We start from the raw sequence: 21,648 nt of genomic DNA, 5'->3' as shown, positions 1-21,648 counted from the left end.
GTCACATCCTGGGTGTTAGTGGACTGGTGTGGGTCACATCCTGGGTGTTAGTGGACTGGTGTGGGTCACATCCTGGGTGTTAGTGGACTGGTGTGGGTCACATCCTGGGTGTTAGTGGACTGGTGTGGGTCACATCCTGGGTGTTAGTGGATTGGTGTGGGTCACATCCTGGGTGTTAGTGGACTGGTGTGGGTCACATCCTGGGTGTTAGTGGACTGGTGTGGGTCACATCCTGGGTGTTAGTGGACTGGTGTGGGTCACATTCTGGGTGTTAGTGGACTGGTGTGGGTCGCATCCTGGGTGTTCGTGGACTGGTGTGGGTCACATCCTGGGTGTTAGTGGACTGGTGTGGGCCACATCCTGGGTGTTAGTGGATTGGTGTGGGTCACATCCTGGGTGTTAGTGGACTGGTGTGGGTCACATCCTGGGTGTTAGTGGATTGGTGTGGGTCACATCCTGGGTGTTAGTGGACTGGTGTGGGTCACATACGGGATGTTAGTGGATTGGTGTGGGTCACATCCTGGGTGTTAGTGGACTGGTGTGGGTCACATCATGGGTGTTAGTGGATTGGTGTGGGTCACATCCTGGGTGTTAGTGGACTGGTGTGGGTCACATCCTGGGTGTTAGTGGACTGGTGTGGGTCGCATCCTGGGTGTTAGTGGACTGGTGTGGGTCACATCCTGGGTGTTAGTGGATTGGTGTGGGTCACATCCTGGGTGTTAGAGGATTGGAGTGGGTCACATCCTGGGTGTTGGTGGACTGGTGTGGGTTGCATCCTGGGTGTTAGTAGACTGGTGTGGGTCACATCCTGGTTGTTAGTGGACTGGTGTGGGTCACATCCTGGGTGTTAGTGGACTGGTGTGGGTCACATCCTGGGTGTTAGTGGACTGGTGTGGGTCACATCCTGGGTGTTAGTGGACTGGTGTGGGTCACATCCTGAGTGTTAGTGGACTGGTGTGGGTCACATCCTGGGTGTTAATGGACTGGTGTGGGTCACATCCTGGGTGTTAGTGGACTGATGTGGGTCACATCATGGGTGTTAGTGGACTGGTGTGGGTCACATCCTGGGTGTTAGTGGGCTGGTGTGGGTGGCATCCTGGGTGTTAGTGGACTGGTGTGGGTGGCATCCTGGTTCTTGTTCTCCAACATCAGGTTCTTGTTCTCCAACACCAGGTTCTTGTTCTCCAACACCAGGTTCTTGTTCTTCAACACCAGGTTCTTGTTCTCCAACACCAGGTTCTTGTTCTTCAACACCAGGTTCTTGTTCTTCAACACCAGGTTCTTGTTCTCAAACACCAGGTTCTTGTTCTCCAACACCAGGTTCTTCTTCTCAAACACCAGGTTCTTGTTCTTCAACACCAGGTTCTTCAACACCAGGTTCTTGTTCTTCAACACCAGGTTCTTGTTCTCAAACACCAGGTTCTTGTTCTTCAACACCAGGTTCTTGTTCTTCAACACCAGGTTCTTGTTCTCAAACACCAGGTTCTTGTTCTTCAACACCAGGTTCTTGTTCTTCAACACCAGGTTCTTGTTCTTCAACACCAGGTTCTTGTTCTTTAACACCAGGTTCTGGTTCTTCAACACCAGGTTCTTCAACACCAGGTTCTTGTTCTTCAACACCAGGTTCTTGTTCTCAAACACCAGGTTCTTGTTCTTCAACACCAGGTTCTTCAACACCAGGTTCTTGTTCTTCAACACCAGGTTCTTGTTCTCCAACACCAGGTTCTTGTTCTTCAACACCAGGTTCTTGTTCTTCAACACCAGGTTCTTGTTCTTCAACACCAGGTTCTTGTTCTCCAACACCAGGTTCTTGTTCAACACCAGGTTCTTGTTCTTCAACACCAGGTTCTTCAACACCAGGTTCTTGTTCTTCAACACCAGGTTCTTCAACACCAGGTTCTTGTTCTTCAACACCAGGTTCTTGTTCTTCAACACCAGGTTCTTCCACACCAGGTTCTTTTTCTTCAACACCAGGTTCTTCATCACCAGGTTCTTGTTCTTCAACACCAGGTTCTTGTTCTCCAACACCAGGTTCTTGTTCTCCAACACCAGGTTCTTGTTCTTCAACAACAGGTTCTTGTTCTCCAACACCAGGTTCTTGTTCTCCAACACCAGTTTCTTGTTCTTCAACACCAGGTTCTTGGTCTTCAACACCAGGTTCTTGTTCTTCAACACCAGGTTCTTGTTCTCCAACACCAGGTTCTTGTTCTCCAACACCAGGTTCTTGTTCAACACCAGGTTCTTGTTCTCAAACAAAAGGTTCTTGTTCTCCAACACCAGGTTCTTGTTCTCCAACACCAGGTTCTTGTTTTACAACACCAGGTTCTTGTTCTCAAACAAAAAGTTCTTGTTCTCCAACACCAGGTTCTTGTTCTCCAACACCAGGTTCTTGTTCTCCAACACCAGGTTCTTGTTCTTCACCATCAGGTTCTTCAACACCAAGTTCTTCAACACCAAGTTCTTGTTCTTCAACACCAGGTTCTTGTTCTCCAACACCAGGTTCTCCAACACCAAGTTCTTCAACACCAGGTTCTTGTTCTTCAACACCAGGTTCTTGTTCTTCAACACCAGGCTCTCCAACACCAAGTTCTTCAACACCAGGTTCTTGTTCTTCAACACCAGGTTCTTGTTCTTCAACACCAGGTTCTCAAACACCAAGTTCTTCAACACCAGGTTGTTCTTCAACACCAGGTTCTTGTTCTTCAACACCAGGTTTTTGTTCTTCAACACCAGGTTCTTGTTCTTCAACATCTGGTTCTTGTTCTTCAACACCAGGTTCTTGTTCTCCAACACCAGGTTCTCCAACACCAAGTTCTTCAACACCAGGTTGTTCTTCAACACCAGATTCTTGTTCTTCAACACCAGGTTCTTGTTCTTCAACACCAGGTTCTTGTTCTTCAACACCAGGTTCTTCAACACCAAGTTCTTCAACACCAGGCTCTTGTTCTTCAACACCAGGTTCTTGTTCTCCAACACCAGGTTCTTGTTCTTCAACACCAGGTTCTTGTTCTCCAACACCAGGTTCTTGTTCTTCAACACCAGGTTCTTGTTCAACACCAGGTTCTTGTTTTCCAACACCAGGTTCTTGTTCTCCAACACCAGGTTCTTGTTCTTCAACACCAGGTTCTTGTTCTCCAACACCAGGTTCTTGTTCTCCAACACCAGGTTCTTGTTCTTCAACACCAGATTCTTGTTCTCCAACACCAGGTTCTTGTTCTTCAACACGAGGTTCTTGTTCTCCAACACCACACCAGGTTCTTGTTCTTCAACACCGGGTTCTTGTTCTCCAACACCAGGTTCTTGTTTTCCAACACCAGGTTCTTGTTCTCCAACACCAGGTTCTTGTTCTCCAACACCAGGTTCTTGTTCTTCAACACCAGGTTCTCCAACACCAGATTCTCCAACACCAGGTTCTCCAGCACCAGGTTCTCCAACACCAGGTTCTCCAACACCAGGTTCTCCAACACCAGGTTCTCCAACACCAGGTTCTCCAACACTAAGTTCTTGTTGTGTTAATGGCAGGTATTATGGTGGAAGTGTTGCCAGATGTCACCGGCACAGGTGTTATAACAATTATCATGTTATTATTATGTGTTAAGTTTTGTTCTCACGCAGGTGTTGTATATACTACTACTGTCACAGGTGTTGAGCAACGCAGATATTATAATGATCAACATTGTAGTGATGTTGTGGATGTTTATCCATGAGTCACAAGTTATAACTGCTGGTGGTAGTGATGGCAACTTTAAGGTCATCAAAAAAACAAGTCTTTATCAATAAAAATATTTATTAACTTAAAGTTAGGTAGTGTTTAGTTAGTCAGTAAAGTTACTTTGACTTTGCCAAGTCAATATAAGGTTGTGGAGAGTAGCCAAAGAGTTCAAAGTCAGGTCGGTAGAGTTGTACCAACTGTTGTAAGAGTAACGATGGTACTGTACCGTAGTAATGTACGGTAGCTTCCCTTGTACCGTTGTAAACATCGAAGCTGTTGGTAGACAACCGTAAATATTAGCTTTATTACCTTTGACATGTAAACAGATATTACAGAACTACTGTAATGTGTTAGTAGACTGTAACTGCTGTACCATCACTGTAACTGCTGTACCATCACTGTAACTGCCACATAACTACTGTACCATCACTGTAACTGCCACATAACTACTGTACCATCACTGTAACTATCACATAACTACTGTACCATCACTGTAACTATCATATAACTACTGTATCATCACTGTAACTGCCACATAACTACTGTACCATCACTGTAACTGCAACATAACTACTGTACCATCACTGTAACTGCAACATAACTACTGTACCATCACTGTAACTGCAACATAACTACTGTACCATTACTGTAACTATCACATAACTACTGTACCATCACTGTAATTATCACATAACTACTGTATCATCACTGTAACTGCCACATAACTACTGTACCATCACTGTAACTATCACATAACTACGGTACCATCACTGTAACTATCACATAACAACTGTACCATCACTGTAACTATCACATAACTACTGTACCATCACTGTAACTATCACATAACTACTGTACCATCACTGTAACTATCACATAACTACTGTACCATCACTGTAACTATCACATAACTACTGTACCATCACTGTAACTATCACATAACTACTGTACCATCACTGTAACTATCACATAACTACTGTACCATCACTATAATTATCACATAACTACTGTACCATTACTGTAACTATCACATAACTACTGTACCATCACTGTAACTATCACATAACAACTGTACCATCACTGTAACTGCCACATAACTACTGTACCATTACTGTAACTATCACATAACTACTGTACCATCACTGTAACTATCACATAACTACTGTACCATCACTGTAACTATCACATAACTACTGTACCATCACTGTAACTATCACATAACTACTGTACCATCACTGTAACTATCACATAACTACTGTACCATCACTGTAATTATCACATAACTACTGTATCATCACTGTAACTGCCACATAACTACTGTACCATTACTGTAACTATCACATAACTACTGTACCATCACTGTAACTATCACATAACTACTGTACCATCACTGTAACTATCACATAACTACTGTACCATCACTGTAACTATCACATAACTACTGTATCATCACTGTAACTGCCACATAACTACTGTACCATCACTGTAACTATCACATAACTACTGTACCATCACTGTAACTATCACATAACTACTGTACCATCACTGTAATTATCACATTACTGTATCATCACTGTAACTGCCACATAACTACTGTACCATCACTGTAACTATCACATAACTACTGTACCATCACTGTAACTATCACATAACTACTGTATCATCACTGTAATTATCACATAACTACTGTACCATCACTGTAACTATCACATAACTACTGTACCATCACTGTAACTATCACATAACTACTGCATCATCACTGTAACTATCACATAACTACTGTACCATCACTGTAACTACTACATAACTACTGTACCATCACTGTAACTATCACATAACTACAGTATCATCACTGTAATTATCACATAACTACTGTACCATCACTGTAACTATCACATAACTACTGTACTATCACTGTAACTATCACATAACTACTGTACCATCACTGTAACTATCGCATAACTACTGTATCATCACTGTAATTATCACATAATTAATGTACCATCACTGTAACTATCACATAACTACTGTACCATCCCTGTAACTATCACATAACTACTGTACCATCAATGTAACTATCACATAACTACTGTATCATCACTGTAATTATCACATAACTACTGTACCATTACTGTAACTATCACATAACTACTGTACCATCACTGTAACTATCACATAACTACTGTACCATCACTGTAACTATCACATAACTACTGTACCATTACTGTAACTATCACATAACTACTGTATCATCACTGTAATTATCACATAACTACTGTACCATCCCTGTAACTATCACATAACTACTGTACCATCACTGTAACTATCACATAACTACTGTACCATCACTGTAACTATCACATAACTACTGTACCATCACTGTAACTATCACATAACTACTGTACCATCAATGTAACTATCACATAACTACTGTATCATCACTGTAATTATCACATAACTACTGTACCATTACTGTAACTATCACATAACTACTGTACCATTACTGTAACTGTCACATAACTACTGTACCATCACTGTAACTGCCACATAACTACTGTACCATCACTGTAACTACTACATAACTACTGTACCATCACAGTAACTACTACATAAATACTGTACCATCACTGTAACTACCACATAATTACCCTCACTGTAACTACCACATAATTACCCTCACTGTAACTACCACATAACTACCCTCACTGTAACCACCACATAACTACCCTCACTGTAACTACCACATAACTACCTTCACTGTAACTACCACATAATTACCCTCACTGTAACTACCACATAACTACCTTCACTGTAACTACCACATAACTACCCTCACTGTAACCACCACATAACTACCCTCACTGTAACCACCACATAACTACCTTCACTGTAACTACCACATAATTACCCTCACTATAACTACCACATAACTACCTTCACTGTAACTACCACATAACTACCCTCACTGTAACTACCACATAACTACCCTCTCTGTAACTACCACATAACTACCCTCACTGTAACTACCACATAACTACCCTCACTGTAACTACCACATAACTACCCTCACTGTAACTACCACATAACTTCCTTCACTGTAACTACCACATAACTACCCTCACTGTAACTACCACATAACTACCCTCACTGTAACTACCACATAACTTCCTTCACTGTAACTACCACATAACTACCCTCACTGTAACTACCACATAACTACCCTCTCTGTAACTACCACATAACTACCCTCACTGTAACTACCACATAACTACCCTCACTGTAACTACCACATAACTACCCTCACTGTAACTACCACATAACTTCCTTCACTGTAACTACCACATAACTACCTTCACTGTAACTACCACATAACTACCCTCACTGTAACTACCACATAACTACCTTCACTGTAACTACCACATAACTACCCTCACTGTAACTACCACATAACTACCCTCACTGTAACTACCAAATAACTACCCTCACTGTAACTACCACATAACTACCCTCACTGTAACTACCACATAACTACCCTCACTGTAACTACCACATAACTACCCTCACTGTAACCACCACATAACTACCCTCACTGTAACTACCACATAACTACCCTCACTGTAACTACCACATAACTACCCTCACTGTAATTACCACATAAATACCCTCACTGTAACTACCACATAACTACCCTCACTGTAACTACCACATAACTACCCTCACTGTAACTACCACATAACTACCCTCACTGTAACTATCACATAACTACCCTCACTGTAACCACCACATAACTACCCTCACTGTAACTACCACATAACTACCCTCACTGTAACTACCACATAACTACCCTCACTAACTACCACATAACTACCCTCACTGTAACTACCACATAACTACCCTCACTGTAACCACTACATACCTACCCTCACTGTAACTACCACACAACTACCCTCACTGTAACTACCACATAACTACCCTCACTGTAACTACCACATAACTACCCTCACTGTAACTACCACATAACTACCCTCACTGTAACTACCACATAACTACCCTCACTGTAACTACCACATAACTACCCTCACTGTAACTACCACATAACTACCCTCACTGTAACTACCACATAACTACCCTCACTGTAACTGCCACATAACTACCCTCACTGTAACTTCCACATAACTACCCTCACTGTAACTACCACATAACTACCCTCACTGTAACTACCACATAACTACCCTCACTGTAACTACCACATAACTACCCTCACTGTAACTACCACATAACTACCCTCACTGTAACTACCACATAACTACCCTCACTGTAACTACCACATAACTACCCTCACTGTAACTACCACATAACTACCCTCACTGTAACTACCACATAACTACCCTCACTGTAACTACCACATAACTACCCTCACTGTAACTACCACATAACTACCACATAACTACCCTCACTGTAACTACCACATAACTACCTTCACTGTAACTACCACATAACTACCCTCACTGTAACTACCACATAACTACCCTCACTGTAACTACCACATAACTACCCTCACTGTAACTACCACATAACTACCCTCACTGTAACTACCACATAACTACCCTCACTGTAACTACCACATAACTACCCTCACTGTAACTACCACATAACTACCCTCACTGTAACTACCACATAACTACCCTCACTGTAACTACCACATAACTACCCTCACTGTAACTACCACATAACTACCACATAACTACCCTCACTGTAACTACCACATAACTACCCTCACTGTAACTACCACATAACTACCCTCACTGTAACTATCACATAACTACCCTCACTGTAACTACCACATAACTACCCTCACTGTAACTACCACATAACTACCCTCACTGTTACTACCACATAACTACCCTCACTGTAACTACCACATAACTACCCTCACTGTAACTACCACATAACTACCCTCACTGTAACTACCACATAACTACCCTCACTGTAACTACCACATAACTACCCTCACTGTAACTACCACATAACTACCCTCACTGTTACTACCACATAACTACCCTCACTGTAACTACCACGTAACTACCCTCACTGTAACTACCACATAACTACCCTCACTGTAACTACCACATAACTACCCTCACTGTAACTACCACATAACTACCCTCACTGTAACTACCACATAACTACCCTCACTGTAACTACCACATAACTACCCTCACTGTAACTACCACATAACTACCCTCACTGTAACTACCACATAACTACCCTCACTGTAACTACCACATAACTACCCCTCACTGTAACTCACTTGGAGGCATGGGAGTGAACATAGAAGAGTTGGTCTTGTAGTCCCAGGTCTTGTATGATGTAGGTTAGGTCTTGGTCTAGGGTCTCCACCTGAGCTATCATGTGGTAGTGGAGTGTGCACGGTGCACAACCTTGCCAGTACGGCCTCCAGTGCATGTTCACCGGGGGTTTGCCATTGCTAGACCTGTTTAAGACACGTTCCCCTCCTGTTATATTCTGGTTTAACCTTTGACTTGTTTTAAACGTGTTACAGTACTGGTACAAGCATGTTTACCCTTGTTCAACCTGTTTAAAACATGTTAGAAGCATGTTTTACCTTGTTTGACCTGTTTAAAACAGGTTATGGTACTGTTACACATGTTTAAAACTGTTAGACAAGTATAAAACAGGTCACAGTCCTGTTACACACCTATAATGCGGGTAACAGTCCTGTTACTCACGTATAAAACAGGTAACACTCTTACATAAAGGTCAGGTAAGGTATGACAACCTTATAATTATTGACACTGTGCCTATAGGCCTGTGTGGTGGCACCTGTAGGCCTGTGTCATGCCTATTCTTGAAGCAGCGTAGCAGATCAACTCACCAGGCGGCAGTAAGGTCATCCTTGACCTTCCTGAGGAACTGTGTGAACGTAGGGAAGACGTGGCCCTCCGGGACTCGAGTCTTGTCTTCTCCAGAGAGATTCCTCCGGGAGATATCTCCCTTAGAGACAGCAGCATCTGGGTATGTCTCCACTATCTCTCGTTGTAGTCTCTCGTAAGGACCGTTGTAGGACCTGTAGCGCAGCATCTTGTCTCTGACAGTGAGAGACAGTGGTGTTAGAGATAGCCATAAGCTGACAGTCACCTAGAAGCTGTCAGATAGTAACCTAGAAGCTGACAGTCACCTAGAAGCTGTCAGATAGTAACTTAGAAGCTGTCAGATAGTAACCTAGAAGCTGTCATATAGTAACCTAGAAGCTGACAGTCACCTAGAAGCTGTCAGATAGTAACCTAGAAGCTGACAGTCACCTAAAAGCTGTCAGATAGTAACCTAGAAGCTGACAGTCACCTAAAAGCTGTCAGATAGTATCCTAGAAGCTGACAGTCACCTAGAAGCTGTCAGATAGTAACCTAGAAGCTGACAGTCACCTAAAAGCTGTCAGATAGTATCCTAGAAGCTGACAGTCACCTAGAAGCTGTCAGATAGTAACCTAGAAGCTGACAGTCACCTAGAAGCTGTCAGATAGTAACCTAGAATATGACAGTCACCTAGAAGCTGTCACCTACTCACCTATAAGCTGACAGTAGTCTCTCCAGCGGGTGTCTGACTATTAACATCTTCTTGGATGTTTTCAAGACGTCTTGCCTGAACTTAGGTGAAGTAGATAGGTGAAATAGGTTCCTGGCCTGGGCGTGTAGACTCCCCTCCACCACCTGCTGACCACCTAGCAGAAGTAGGTTCTTCACCCAGCTGGTAGACGCCGCCTGAAACCAGAAATTAGGTGATGGCTAGGTGCAGTGAGTGCTGAGCGTCACCTAATACACTACTTAGGTACTGAGCGTAACCTGTTACACTACTTAGGTGTTCACGGTCACCTATACGTTACCCATTTCCCAAGACAGACACCCAGCAGCACCTAATTACTCACCTTGAAGATAGGACACCACAGCAGGTTGTACTTAGGTACCCACAGTAGATTATAATAGACAGGTGCCAGGTTAGGTTCCAGAGGACGTCCGTATGTGCCTTCCAGTTCGGAGCACCTAAGGAGCACCTGCTCACTCCTATTACCTAGCACAGCACCTACTTTCTTCTTCTGCTCCTGAGTCTGTTGAGAAAATAGGATTGCTTTAGGTTAAAAGCAATAAATTGCGCAGGTACACTTAAATACAGCGGCCTGGTCACAGACCGGACCGCGGGGGCGTTGACCCCCGAAATCTTCTCTAGGTATACATATGACAGCAGTTGTGTGTAGGTCACCCGACGGGTGTTTCCTTACACCTGTTGTCCTGTTCACCTAGCAGCAAATAGGTACCTGGGTGTTAGTCGACTGGTGTGGGTCGCATCCTGGGGGGACAAGATTAAGGACCACAATGGAAATAAGTTAGACAGTCCTCGATGACGCACTGACTTTCTTGGGTTATCCTGGGTGGCTAACCCTCCGGGGTTAAAAATCCGAACGAAATTTTATCTTATCTTATCTTGACGCACTGACTTTCTTGGGTTATCCTGGGTGGCTAACCCTCCGGGGTTAAAAATCCCAACGAAATCTTATCTTATCTTATCTTTAAGTGATTTATTTCCGTTCTGGTCCTTGAGATGAGAGATGACTGACAGTGTTAGGAATGAAAAGAAGTTGGATGTCATAGCTGTAAGTGGAACAAAGTTGAATTTCTGTGGGGAGAAATAAATGGGATTAAATCAGGAGTATCTGAGAGAGTTACAGCTAAGGATGGAGTACCAATAATGTTGGAATATAAATGTATAACTGTTAGTACAGAAGCTGGAGGATCAAGCACGTATGACAGGGAGGGCACTGCAGTGGATCAGGGAATACCTGACAGGGAGGCAACAACAAGTCATGGTACGTGATGAGGTATCACAGTGGGCACCTGTGACGAGCGGGGTACCACAGGGGTCAGTCCTGGGACCAGTGCTATTTTTGGTATATGTGAATGACATGATGGAAGGGATAGACTCAGACGTGTCCTTGTTCGCAGATGATGTGAAGTTAATGAGGAGAATTAAAGCAGATGAGGATCAGCCAGGACTTCAAAGAGACCTGGACAGGCTGGACACCTGGTCCAGCAACTGGCTTCTCGAATTTAACACCGCCAAATGCAAAGTCATGAAGATCGGGAAAGGGCAAAGAAGACCGCAGACGGAGTATAGGCTAGGAAGCCAAAGACTGCAAACCTCACTCAAGGAAAAGGATCTTGGGGTGAGTATAACACCGAGCACATCTCCTGAAGCGCACATCAACCAAATAACTGCTGATAAATTAGACACATGTGCAACTCTAGGGTATCTTTATTGAGGAAACGTTTCGCCACACAGTGGCTTCATCAGTCCATACAAAGCACTGATGAAGCCACTGTGTGGCGAAACGTTTCCTCAATAAAGATACCCAAGAGTTGCACATGTGTCTAATTTATCAACATGTCGGTTCTCTGAACCATTCATCTACAAACCTGTCAGACACTGCAACTTCTTGGGATCTTAATACTTGGGAATTCTTCGCTTGCCTAATTCTTGGGCACGACCTACTTCGACATTGAACAAATGTTACACGACCTATGACTGCTGCACCTCTCCTGCCATACGGTTTATAAGCTCCTTCTCAGCACGTATGCCGTATTCTATTCAAGATTGATGGACTGAACACATCGACTCAAGGTTGAGGGACTGATTACCTCATTCTCCTCCTGTTCTTCAAGATTCTCCTTTGTATGGACTGATGAAGCCACTGTGTGGCGAAACGTTTCCTCAATAAAGATACCCAAGAGTTGCACATGTGTCTAATTTATCAACATGTCGGTTCTCTGAACCATTCATCTACAAATAACTGCTGCAGCATATGGGCGCCTAGCAAACCTCAGAACAGCATTCCGACATCTTAATAAGGAATCGTTCAGGACCCTGTACACCGTGTACGTTAGGCCCATATTGGAGTATGCGGCACCAGTTTGGAACCCACACCTAGCCAAACACGTAAAGAAACTAGAGAAAGTGCAAAGGTTTGCAACAAGACTAGTCCCAGAGCTAAGAGGTATGTCCTACGAGGAGAGGTTAAGGGAAATCAACCTGACGACACTGGAGGACAGGAGAGATAGGGGGGACATGATAACGACATACAAAATACTGAGAGGAATTGACAAGGTGGACAAAGACAGGATGTTCCAGAGATTGGACACAGTAACAAGGGGACACAGTTGGAAGCTGAAGACACAGATGAATCACAGGGATGTTAGGAAGTATTTCTTCAACCACAGAGTAGTCAGTAAGTGGAATAGTTTGGGAAGCGATGTAGTGGAGGCAGGATCCATACATAGCTTTAAGCAGAGGTATGATAAAGCTCACGGCTCAGGGAGAGTGACCTAGTAGTGACCAGTGAAGAGGCGGGGCCAGGAGCTCGGACTCGACCCCCGCAACCTCAACTAGGTGAGTACAACTAGGTGAGTACACACACACACACACACACACACACACACACACACACACACACACACACACACACACACACACACACACACACACACCAAACACCGTTAGGTTGACCCACTAACCAGTCTGCTCTCTCTTCCCGTACCTCCGGCTTTTGTTCCAAGCATCCTGAGTCACCCGGACTTGAATCACACACTCATAAGTTTCACAATCCTCGGATCAAACCAGAACATGACACCATACAAACCCAGTTGATGTTAGTATTGAAGAGTCGATCTTCCTGGTACTGTCCTGGGTGTTTAACGTGTTTCTTTCTGGGTAGTTGTGTGTGTTTGGTGGTGTTTGTACCACCACCACCACCTGTAGCACCACCACCTGTAGCACCACCACCTGTAGCACCACCACCTGTAGCACCAACGGCTCCACCTGTAGCACCAACGGCTCCACCTGTAGCACCGCCATCACTTGTAGCACCACCAGAACCACCTGTAGCACCAACGGCTCCACCTGTAGCACCGCCATCACCTGTAGCACCACCAGAACCACCTGTAGTACCACCGCCACCTGCAGCACCACCACCACCTATAACATCACCACCACCACCTGTAACTCCACCAGCACCACCTGTAACACCACCACCACTACTACCACCATCTATCACTATCTTCTGGTCTTGTTCATTTGTTTCAGCGTAATTTCTTGTGTGTAAGACAGCTATGTGCACCAGCGTGAGTGTGCACATGAGCAAGCACACTAATATACACTTTTTTGCACCTTTGTGCACTTGTGGGCACCTTTGGAGAGGCATGACTAGTGGATGTTTGTAGAGCGTGTGAGGTTGTGCACTGTGCTGGTGGTGGTGGCTGGTAGACTGTGTGTGTGTGTGTGTGTGTGTGTACTCACCTATTTGTACTCACCTATTTGTGGTTGCAGGGGTCGAGTCTTAGCTCCTGGCCCCCGCCTCTTCACCGGTTGCTACTGGGCCCTCTCTCTCCCCGCTCCATGAGCTTTATCAAACCTCGTCTTAAAACTGTGTATGGTTCCTGCCTCCACTACGTCATTTTCTAGGCTATTCCACTGCCTTACAACTATATGACTGAAGAAATACTTCCTACTATCTCTCTGACTCATTTGTGTCTTCAACTTCCAATTGTGGCCTCTTGTTTCTGTGTCCCCTCCCTGGAACATCCTGTCTTTGTTCACCTTGTCTATTCCACGCAGTATTTTATATGTCGTTATCATGTCTCCCCTGACCCTCCTGTCCTCCAGTGTCGTCAGGCCGATTTCCCTTAATCTTTCTTCATAGGACATTCCCCTTAGCTCTGGAACTAACCTTGTCGCAAACCTTTGTACTTTCTCTAGTTTCTTGACGTGCTTTATCAAGTGCGGGTTCCAAACAGGTGCTGCATACTCCAGTATGGGCCTGACATACACGGTGTACAGTGTCTTGAATGATTCCTTATTAAGGTATCGGAATGCTGTTCACAGGTTTGCCAGGCGCCCATATGCTGCAGCAGTTATCTGATTGATGTGTGCTTCCGGAGACATGCTCGATGTTATACTCACCCCAAGATCTGTGTGTGTGTGTGTGTGTGTGTGTGTGTGTGTGTGTGTATGTGTGTGTGTGTGTGTGTGTGTGTGTGTGTGTGTGTGTGTGTGTGTGAGTATGAGTGTGTGTGTGTACTCACCTATTTGTACTCACCTATTTGTGGTTGCAGGGGTCGAGTCACAGCTCCTGGCCCCGCCTCTTCGCTGATTGCTACTAGGTCCTCTCTCTCCCTGCCCCATGAGCTCTATCGTACCTCGCCTTAAAACTATGTATGGTTCCTGCCTCCACTACATCACTTTCTAGGTTATTCCATGGCCTGACTACTCTATGACTGAAGAAATACTTCCTAACATCCCTTTGATTCATCTGAGTCTTCAACTTCCAATTGTGACCTCTTGTGTCTGTGTCCCATCTCTGGAACATCCCGTCTTTGTCCACCACATCTATTCCGCGCAGTATTTTATATGTCGTTATCATGTCTCCCCTGACCCTCCTGTCCTCCAGTGTCGTCAAGCCGATTTCCCTCAACCTTTCTTCATAGGACAATCCCCGTAGCTCTGGGACTAGTCTTGTTGCAAACCTTTGCACTTTCTCTAATTTCTTGACGTGCTTGACTAGGTGTGGATTCCAAACTGGTGCTGCATACTCCAGTATGGGCCTGACGTAGATGGTATACAGAGTCTTAAATGAATCCTTACTGAGGTATCGGAACGCTATCCGTAGGTTTGCCAGGCGCCCGTATGCTGCAGCAGTTATCTGATTGATGTGCGCCTCAGGAGATATGCTCGGTGTTATACTCACCCCCAGATCTTTTTCCTTGAGTGAGGTTTGCAATCTTTGGCCATCTAAACTATATTGTGTCTGCATTCTTCTTTGCCCTTCCCCAATCTTTATGACTTTGCATTTGGCAGGGTTAAATTCAAGGAGCCAGTTGCTGGACCAGGCTTGTAGCCTGTCCAGGCCTCTTTGTAGTCCTGCCTGATCCTCGTCCGATTTGATTCTTCTCATTAACTTCACATCATCTGCAAACAAGGACACTTCTGAGTCTATCCCTTCCGTTATGTCGTTCACATATACCAAGAACAGCACAGGTCCTAGGACTGACCCCTGTGGAACCCCGCTTGTCACAGGCGCCCACTCTGACACCTCGTCGCGTACCATGACTCGTTGTTGCCTCCCTGTCAGATATTCTCTGATCCATTGCAGTGCCTTTCCTGTTATGTGTGCCTGATCCTCTAGCTTTTGCAGTAACCTCTTGTGAGGAACTGTGTCGAAGGCCTTCTTGCAGTCCAAAAATATGCAGTCGATCCACCCCTCTCTCTCTTGTCTTACTTCTGTTTACCTGGAGTTTACCTGGAGAGAGTTCCGGGGGTCAACGCCCCCGCGGCCCGGTCTGTGACCAGGCCTCCTGGAGGATCAGAGCCTGATCAACCAGGCTGTTGCTGCTGGCTGCACGCAAACCAACGTACGAGCCACAGCCCGGCTGATCAGGAACTGACTTTAGGTGCTTGTCCAGTGCCAGCTTGAAGACTGCCAGGGGTCTGTTGGTAATCCCCCTTATGTGTGCTGGGAGGCAGTTGAACAGTCTCGGGCCCCTGACACTTATTGTATGGTCTCTTAACGTGCTAGTGACACCCCTGCTTTTCATTGGGGGGATGGTGCATCGTCTGCCAAGTCTTTTGCTTTCGTAGTGAGTGATTTTCGTGTGCAAGTTCGGTACTAGTCCCTCTAGGATTTTCCAGGTGTATATAATCATGCATCTCTCCCGCCTGTGTTCCAGGGAATACAGGTTCAGGAACCTCAAGCGCTCCCAGTAATTGAGGTGTTTTATCTCCGTTATGCGCGCCGTGAAAGTTCTCTGTACATTTTCTAGGTCGGCAATTTCACCTGCCTTGAAAGGTGCTGTTAGTGTGCAGCAATATTCCAGCCTAGATAGAACAAGTGACCTAAAGAGTGTCATCATGGGCTTGGCCTCCCTAGTTTTGAAGGTTCTCATTATCCATCCTGTCATTTTTCTAGCAGATGCGATTGATACAATGTTATGGTCCTTGAAGGTGAGATCCTCCGACATGATCACTCCCAGGTCTTTGACGTTGGTGTTTCGCTCTATTTTGTGGCCAGAATTTGTTTTGTACTCTGATGAAGATTTAATTTCCTCATGTTTACCATATCTGAGTAATTGAAATTTCTCATCGTTGAACTTCATATTGTTTTCTGCAGCCCACTGAAAGATTTGGTTGATGTCCGCCTGGAGCCTTGCAGTGTCTGCAATGGAAGACACTGTCATGCAGATTCGGGTGTCATCTGCAAAGGAAGACACGGTGCTGTGGCTGACATCCTTGTCTATGTCGGATATGAGGATGAGGAACAAGATGGGAGCGAGTACTGTGCCTTGTGGAACAGAGCTTTTCACCGTAGCTGCCTCGGACTTTACTCTGTTGACGACTACTCTCTGTGTTCTGTTAGTGAGGAAATTATAGATCCATCGACCGACTTTTCCTGTTATTCCTTTAGCACGCATTTTGTGCACTATTACGCCATGGTCACACTTGTCGAAGGCTTTTGCAAAGTCTGTATATATTACATCTGCATTCTTTTTGTCTTCTAGTGCATTTAGGACCTTGTCGTAGTGATCCAATGGTTGAGACAGACAGGAGCGACCTGTTCTAAACCCATGTTGCCCTGGGTTGTGTAACTGATGGGTTTCTAGATGGGTGGTGATCTTGCTTCTTAGGACCCTTTCAAAGATTTTTATGATATGGGATGTTAGTGCTATTGGTCTGTAGTTCTTTGCTGTTGCTTTACTGCCCCCTTTGTGGAGTGGGGCTATGTCTGTTGTTTTTAGTAACTGTGGGACGACCCCCGTGTCCATGCTCCCTCTCCATAGGATGGAAAAGGCTCGTGATAGGGGCTTCTTGCAGTTCTTGATGAACACAGAGTTCCATGAGTCTGGCCCTGGGGCAGAGTGCATGGGCATGTCATTTATCGCCTGTTCGAAGTCATTTGGCGTCAGGATAACATCAGGATAACACCTTGTCATAAAACTCTAGTACGTTTGTGACACAGGATTTTCCTTCCCTGAAACTGTGCTGGTTGTCAATTATACACTTGTTTCTTTCCAGGTGCCCCACCCCTCTCCTCCTGATGATCTTCTCCATGACCTTGCATACTACACACGTTAGTGATACAGGTCTGTAGTTTAGTGCCTCATGTCTGTCTCCCTATTTAAAAATTGGGACTACATTTGCCATTTTCCATACCTCAGGGAGTTGCCCAGTTTCAAATGATGTGTTGAAGATCTTTGTTAATGGCTCACACAATATTTCTGCTCCCTCTTTAAGGACCCATGGAGAGATGTTGTCTGGTCCCACCGCCTTTGAGGTGTCAAGTTCGCATAGCAACTTCTTCACCTCCTCCTTGGTTATATGTACCTCATCCAGCACTTGCTGGTGTGCCCCCCTGTTCTGATTTCTTGGAGTCCTACTGGTTTCCACTGTAAATACCTCTTTAAATCTTGTGTTGAGCTCCTGACAAACCTCTCGGTCGTTTCTTGTGAATTCCCCATCACCCTTCCTCAGTCTGATTACCTGGTCCTTGACTGTTGTTTTCCTCCTGATGTGGCTGTACAACAGCTTCGGGTCAGTCTTTACTTTTGATGCTATGTCATTTTCATATTGTCTCTGAGCCTCCCTTCTTATCTGTGCATATTTGTTTCTGGCTCTTCGGCTGATTTCTTTATTTTCCTGAGTCCTCTGTCTTCTGTACCTTTTCCATTCTCTAGTACACCTAGTTTTTGCCTCCCTACACCTTTGGGTGAACCAAGGGCTCGTTCTGTTCTTCCCATTGTTTCTGTTTCCCTTGGGAACAAACCTCTCCTCTGCCTCCTTGCATATTGTTGCTACATAGTCCATCATTTCTTGTACTGGTTTTCCTGTCAGTTCCCTCTCCCACTGAATGTCTTGAAGGAAGTTCCTCATGCCTGAGTAGTTCCCCCTTTTGTAGTTTGGTTTTTCCCAGCCTATTCCTGCTACTCTCTCCACTTGGAGCTCAACTATGTAGTCGAAGCACAGAACCACATGATCACTAGCTCCCAGGGGCCTTTCATACATGATACCCTCGATGTCCGAACTACTCATGGTGAATACAAGGTCCAACCTTGCTGGTTCATCCTTTCCTCTCTCTCTGGTAGTGTCTCTAACATGTTGGTGCATGAGGTTTTCCAGTACCACATCCATCATCTTGGCTCTCCATGTTTCGGGACCCCCATGGGGCTCCAGGTTTTCCCAGTCAATCTCCTTGTGATTGAAATCACCCATAACTAGTAACTTTGCTCCCCCCATGTGTGCTCTCCTGGCCACCTCGGCTAGTGTGTCGATCATTGCTCTGTTGCTCTCATCGTATTCTTCTCTTGGCCTCCTGCAGTTCTGTGGTGGGTTGTACATTACTGCAATTATCACCTTATGTCCCTCAGACTGGATTGTTCCAACTAAGTAGTCCCTTTCGCCTGTGCCATCCATTCCTTCCATTTTCTCAAAACCCCACTGGTTTTTAATGAGCAGTGCAACTCCTCCTCCCCCTCTCCTCCCTCTGTCTTTCCTGAGGATTTGATATCCGGATGGAAAGATTGAATCTGTTATTATTCTGGTGAGTTTTGTTTCTGTGAGTGCTATTATGTCTGGGGATGTCTCTTTGATTCTTTCATGCCACTCCTCATACTTGTTTGTTATTCCATCTGCATTTGTATACCACACCTTCAACTTCTTTTCTAAGACTGTGGTCTGGGAGGTATATTGGGGTTGGGGAAGTGGGAGACCTGGTAAGGAACTATGGGTTGTTGCTGTGGGGGTGGAGTTTGTAATGTAGTGGGTGGGGGCATTGGATGTGGCATGGGTGTTTTGATTTAGAGTGTTTGGTTGCACTGGGGTTGACCTGGTTGGGAGGCTTCTATAGGAAGTTGTGAGGGAGGCTGTATTTGATCTTCTTCCTGGGTCTGGGATCTCCTGTCTGTCTTCTCCATCCCCTCTCTTTCCTCCTTTCGCCTTTGTATCATCTCTCTCAGTTTCTGCCTTTCTTCTTGTGTTCTGTCGTGGTCGAGATACACCTTCCTGTATGTCGTCATGTCCCTTAATCATGCTTTCTCCTGCAGGATCCTGGTCCGAGTCGCTTCTGCCTTGAAGGTCACTCTCACTGGCCGGGTTCTTTTTTTTACAAACCCCCCTATTCTCCGAAAATTTTCCAGCTGGGTCATATCGTCTTCTCCTATTGCTTTCATGATGCTTTCAATTGCTTTTTTTTCCCCTTGTTTTCTTGCTTCATATATTTCCCCTTCGACTTCCTGGAGCCCATACACAAAGACTGATCTCACCCTTTCATTCTCCCACTGCATATCCCTGTGTATCCCCTCATTTAATTTGGTTTCCTCCACTGCAGCTTTCCTTTCATCAGTTTCACTGGCTAATGTACTTGGGCTCAGTGGCCTGTCATTTTCCCTTCTCGGCTTTCCTTGGGCTCTGTTGTTGTCTGTTAGGGCCTCCACATAAAGCTTAGCTCTTTCATTTGCTACAGTCTCCTCTGATAGAGCATCTCCATGCAGTTGTGCCCCTTCTTTCCCTACAGTCCCCTTATTTGTGGCTGAGGTAGCAGTCTCTGTTGTCAATCCCAAAATGTTCTTTAGTTCTTTAGGCTGTTTCAGATTTTTCAATTCCTCTTCTAAACTCTGTATCCTAGCTTCTGCTGCTTTGACATGCACCTCCCACTTCCTGCTTTCCATATATATCCTCTCTTCCATTCTCATGCTAAGTTCTTCTAGTTTCTTTTCCCATTCATGATCCTTTTTATGAGCTCTGTTGCCCAATCTTCCTTTGTAGTTTCCTCCTCCTGTCCCTTGGTTTTTCTTGTTGCTCTCTGGCAATCCATCCATTTTTGTTTTATCCTGATTGCCTCAGAGTGGGAAACCTATGTAGTTCTGTATGTTAGGTTAGTAGTGTGTATGTCAGAGTATGGGGGGAAGTAGTGGAGGAACTGTGGCTATGTGGGAGCTGAGTGGGGAGGGGTGGGGAGGGTTTAGGGTGAATGGGGGAGGGGAGGGTGATCGAGGGAGGGGAGGGATCAGGGGAAGTAGTAAGATGTCAGTGGTGAGGGGGGAGTGTATGTGTGTCTGGATATGTGTGTGTGTGTGTGTGTGTGTGTGTGTGTGTGTGTGTGTGTGTGTGTGTGTGTGTGTGTGTGTGTAATTTTGTGTGTAATTGTGTGTGGAATTATGTGTAAAGTCCGAGGCAGCTACGGTGAAAAGCTCTGTTCCACAAGGCACAGTACTCGCTCCCATCTTGTTCCTCATCCTTATATCCGACATAGACAAGGATGTCAGCCACAGCACCGTGTCTTCCTTTGCAGATGACACCCGAATCTGCATGACAGTGTCTTCCATTGCAGACACTGCAAAGCTCCAGGCAGACATCAACCAAATCTTTCAGTGGGCTGCAGAAAACAATATGAAGTTCAACGATGAGAAATTTCAATTACTCAGATATGGTAAACATGAGGAAATTAAATCTTCATCAGAGTACAAAACAAATTCTGGCCACAAAATAGAGCGAAACACCAACGTCAAAGACCTGGGAGTGATCATGTCGGAGGATCTCACCTTCAAGGACCATAACATTGTATCAATCGCATCTGCTAGAAAAATGACAGGATGGATAATGAGAACCTTCAAAACTAGGGAGGCCAAGCCCATGATGACACTCTTCAGGTCACTTGTTCTATCTAGGCTGGAATATTGCTGCACATTAACAGCACCTTTCAAGGCAGGTGAAATTGCCGACCTAGAAAATGTACAGAGAACTTTCACGGCGCGCATAACGGAGATAAAACACCTCAATTATTGGGAGCGCTTGAGGTTCCTAAACCTGTATTCCCTGGAACGCAG

The 21,648-nt window shown here is 44.9% G+C and overlaps 1 protein-coding gene across 4 annotated transcripts; it reads right to left on the bottom strand.

Annotated features, from left to right (window-relative positions):
- Positions 1-3,805: 3,805 nt before the first annotated feature.
- Positions 3,806-14,059, bottom strand: LOC128694095 (carbohydrate sulfotransferase 11-like). Of its 4 annotated transcripts, none has more exons than XM_070093771.1 (7): positions 13,598-14,059; positions 13,419-13,561; positions 10,656-10,835; positions 10,298-10,491; positions 9,609-9,821; positions 9,024-9,206; positions 3,806-3,985 (listed from the first exon to the last, which is right to left on the bottom strand). In XM_070093771.1, exons 1-7 carry the CDS (start codon positions 13,977-13,979, stop codon positions 3,829-3,831), a joined length of 1,452 nt encoding a protein of 483 aa, XP_069949872.1. In that variant the 5' UTR covers positions 13,980-14,059; the 3' UTR covers positions 3,806-3,828. The 4 variants fall into 4 exon arrangements, with proteins under 4 accessions (XP_069949872.1, XP_069949873.1, XP_069949874.1 ...); XM_070093772.1 differs by having other exon boundaries at positions 13,637-14,059; XM_070093773.1 differs by having other exon boundaries at positions 13,697-14,059.
- Between the last annotated feature and the right edge of the window lie 7,589 nt (positions 14,060-21,648).

The sequence above is a fragment of the Cherax quadricarinatus genome, chromosome 43, assembly GCF_038502225.1.
Source record: "Cherax quadricarinatus isolate ZL_2023a chromosome 43, ASM3850222v1, whole genome shotgun sequence".
In the NCBI taxonomy this organism is placed as follows: domain Eukaryota; kingdom Metazoa; phylum Arthropoda; class Malacostraca; order Decapoda; family Parastacidae; genus Cherax; species Cherax quadricarinatus.
This window is presented reverse-complemented; position numbering and strand designations above follow the sequence as displayed.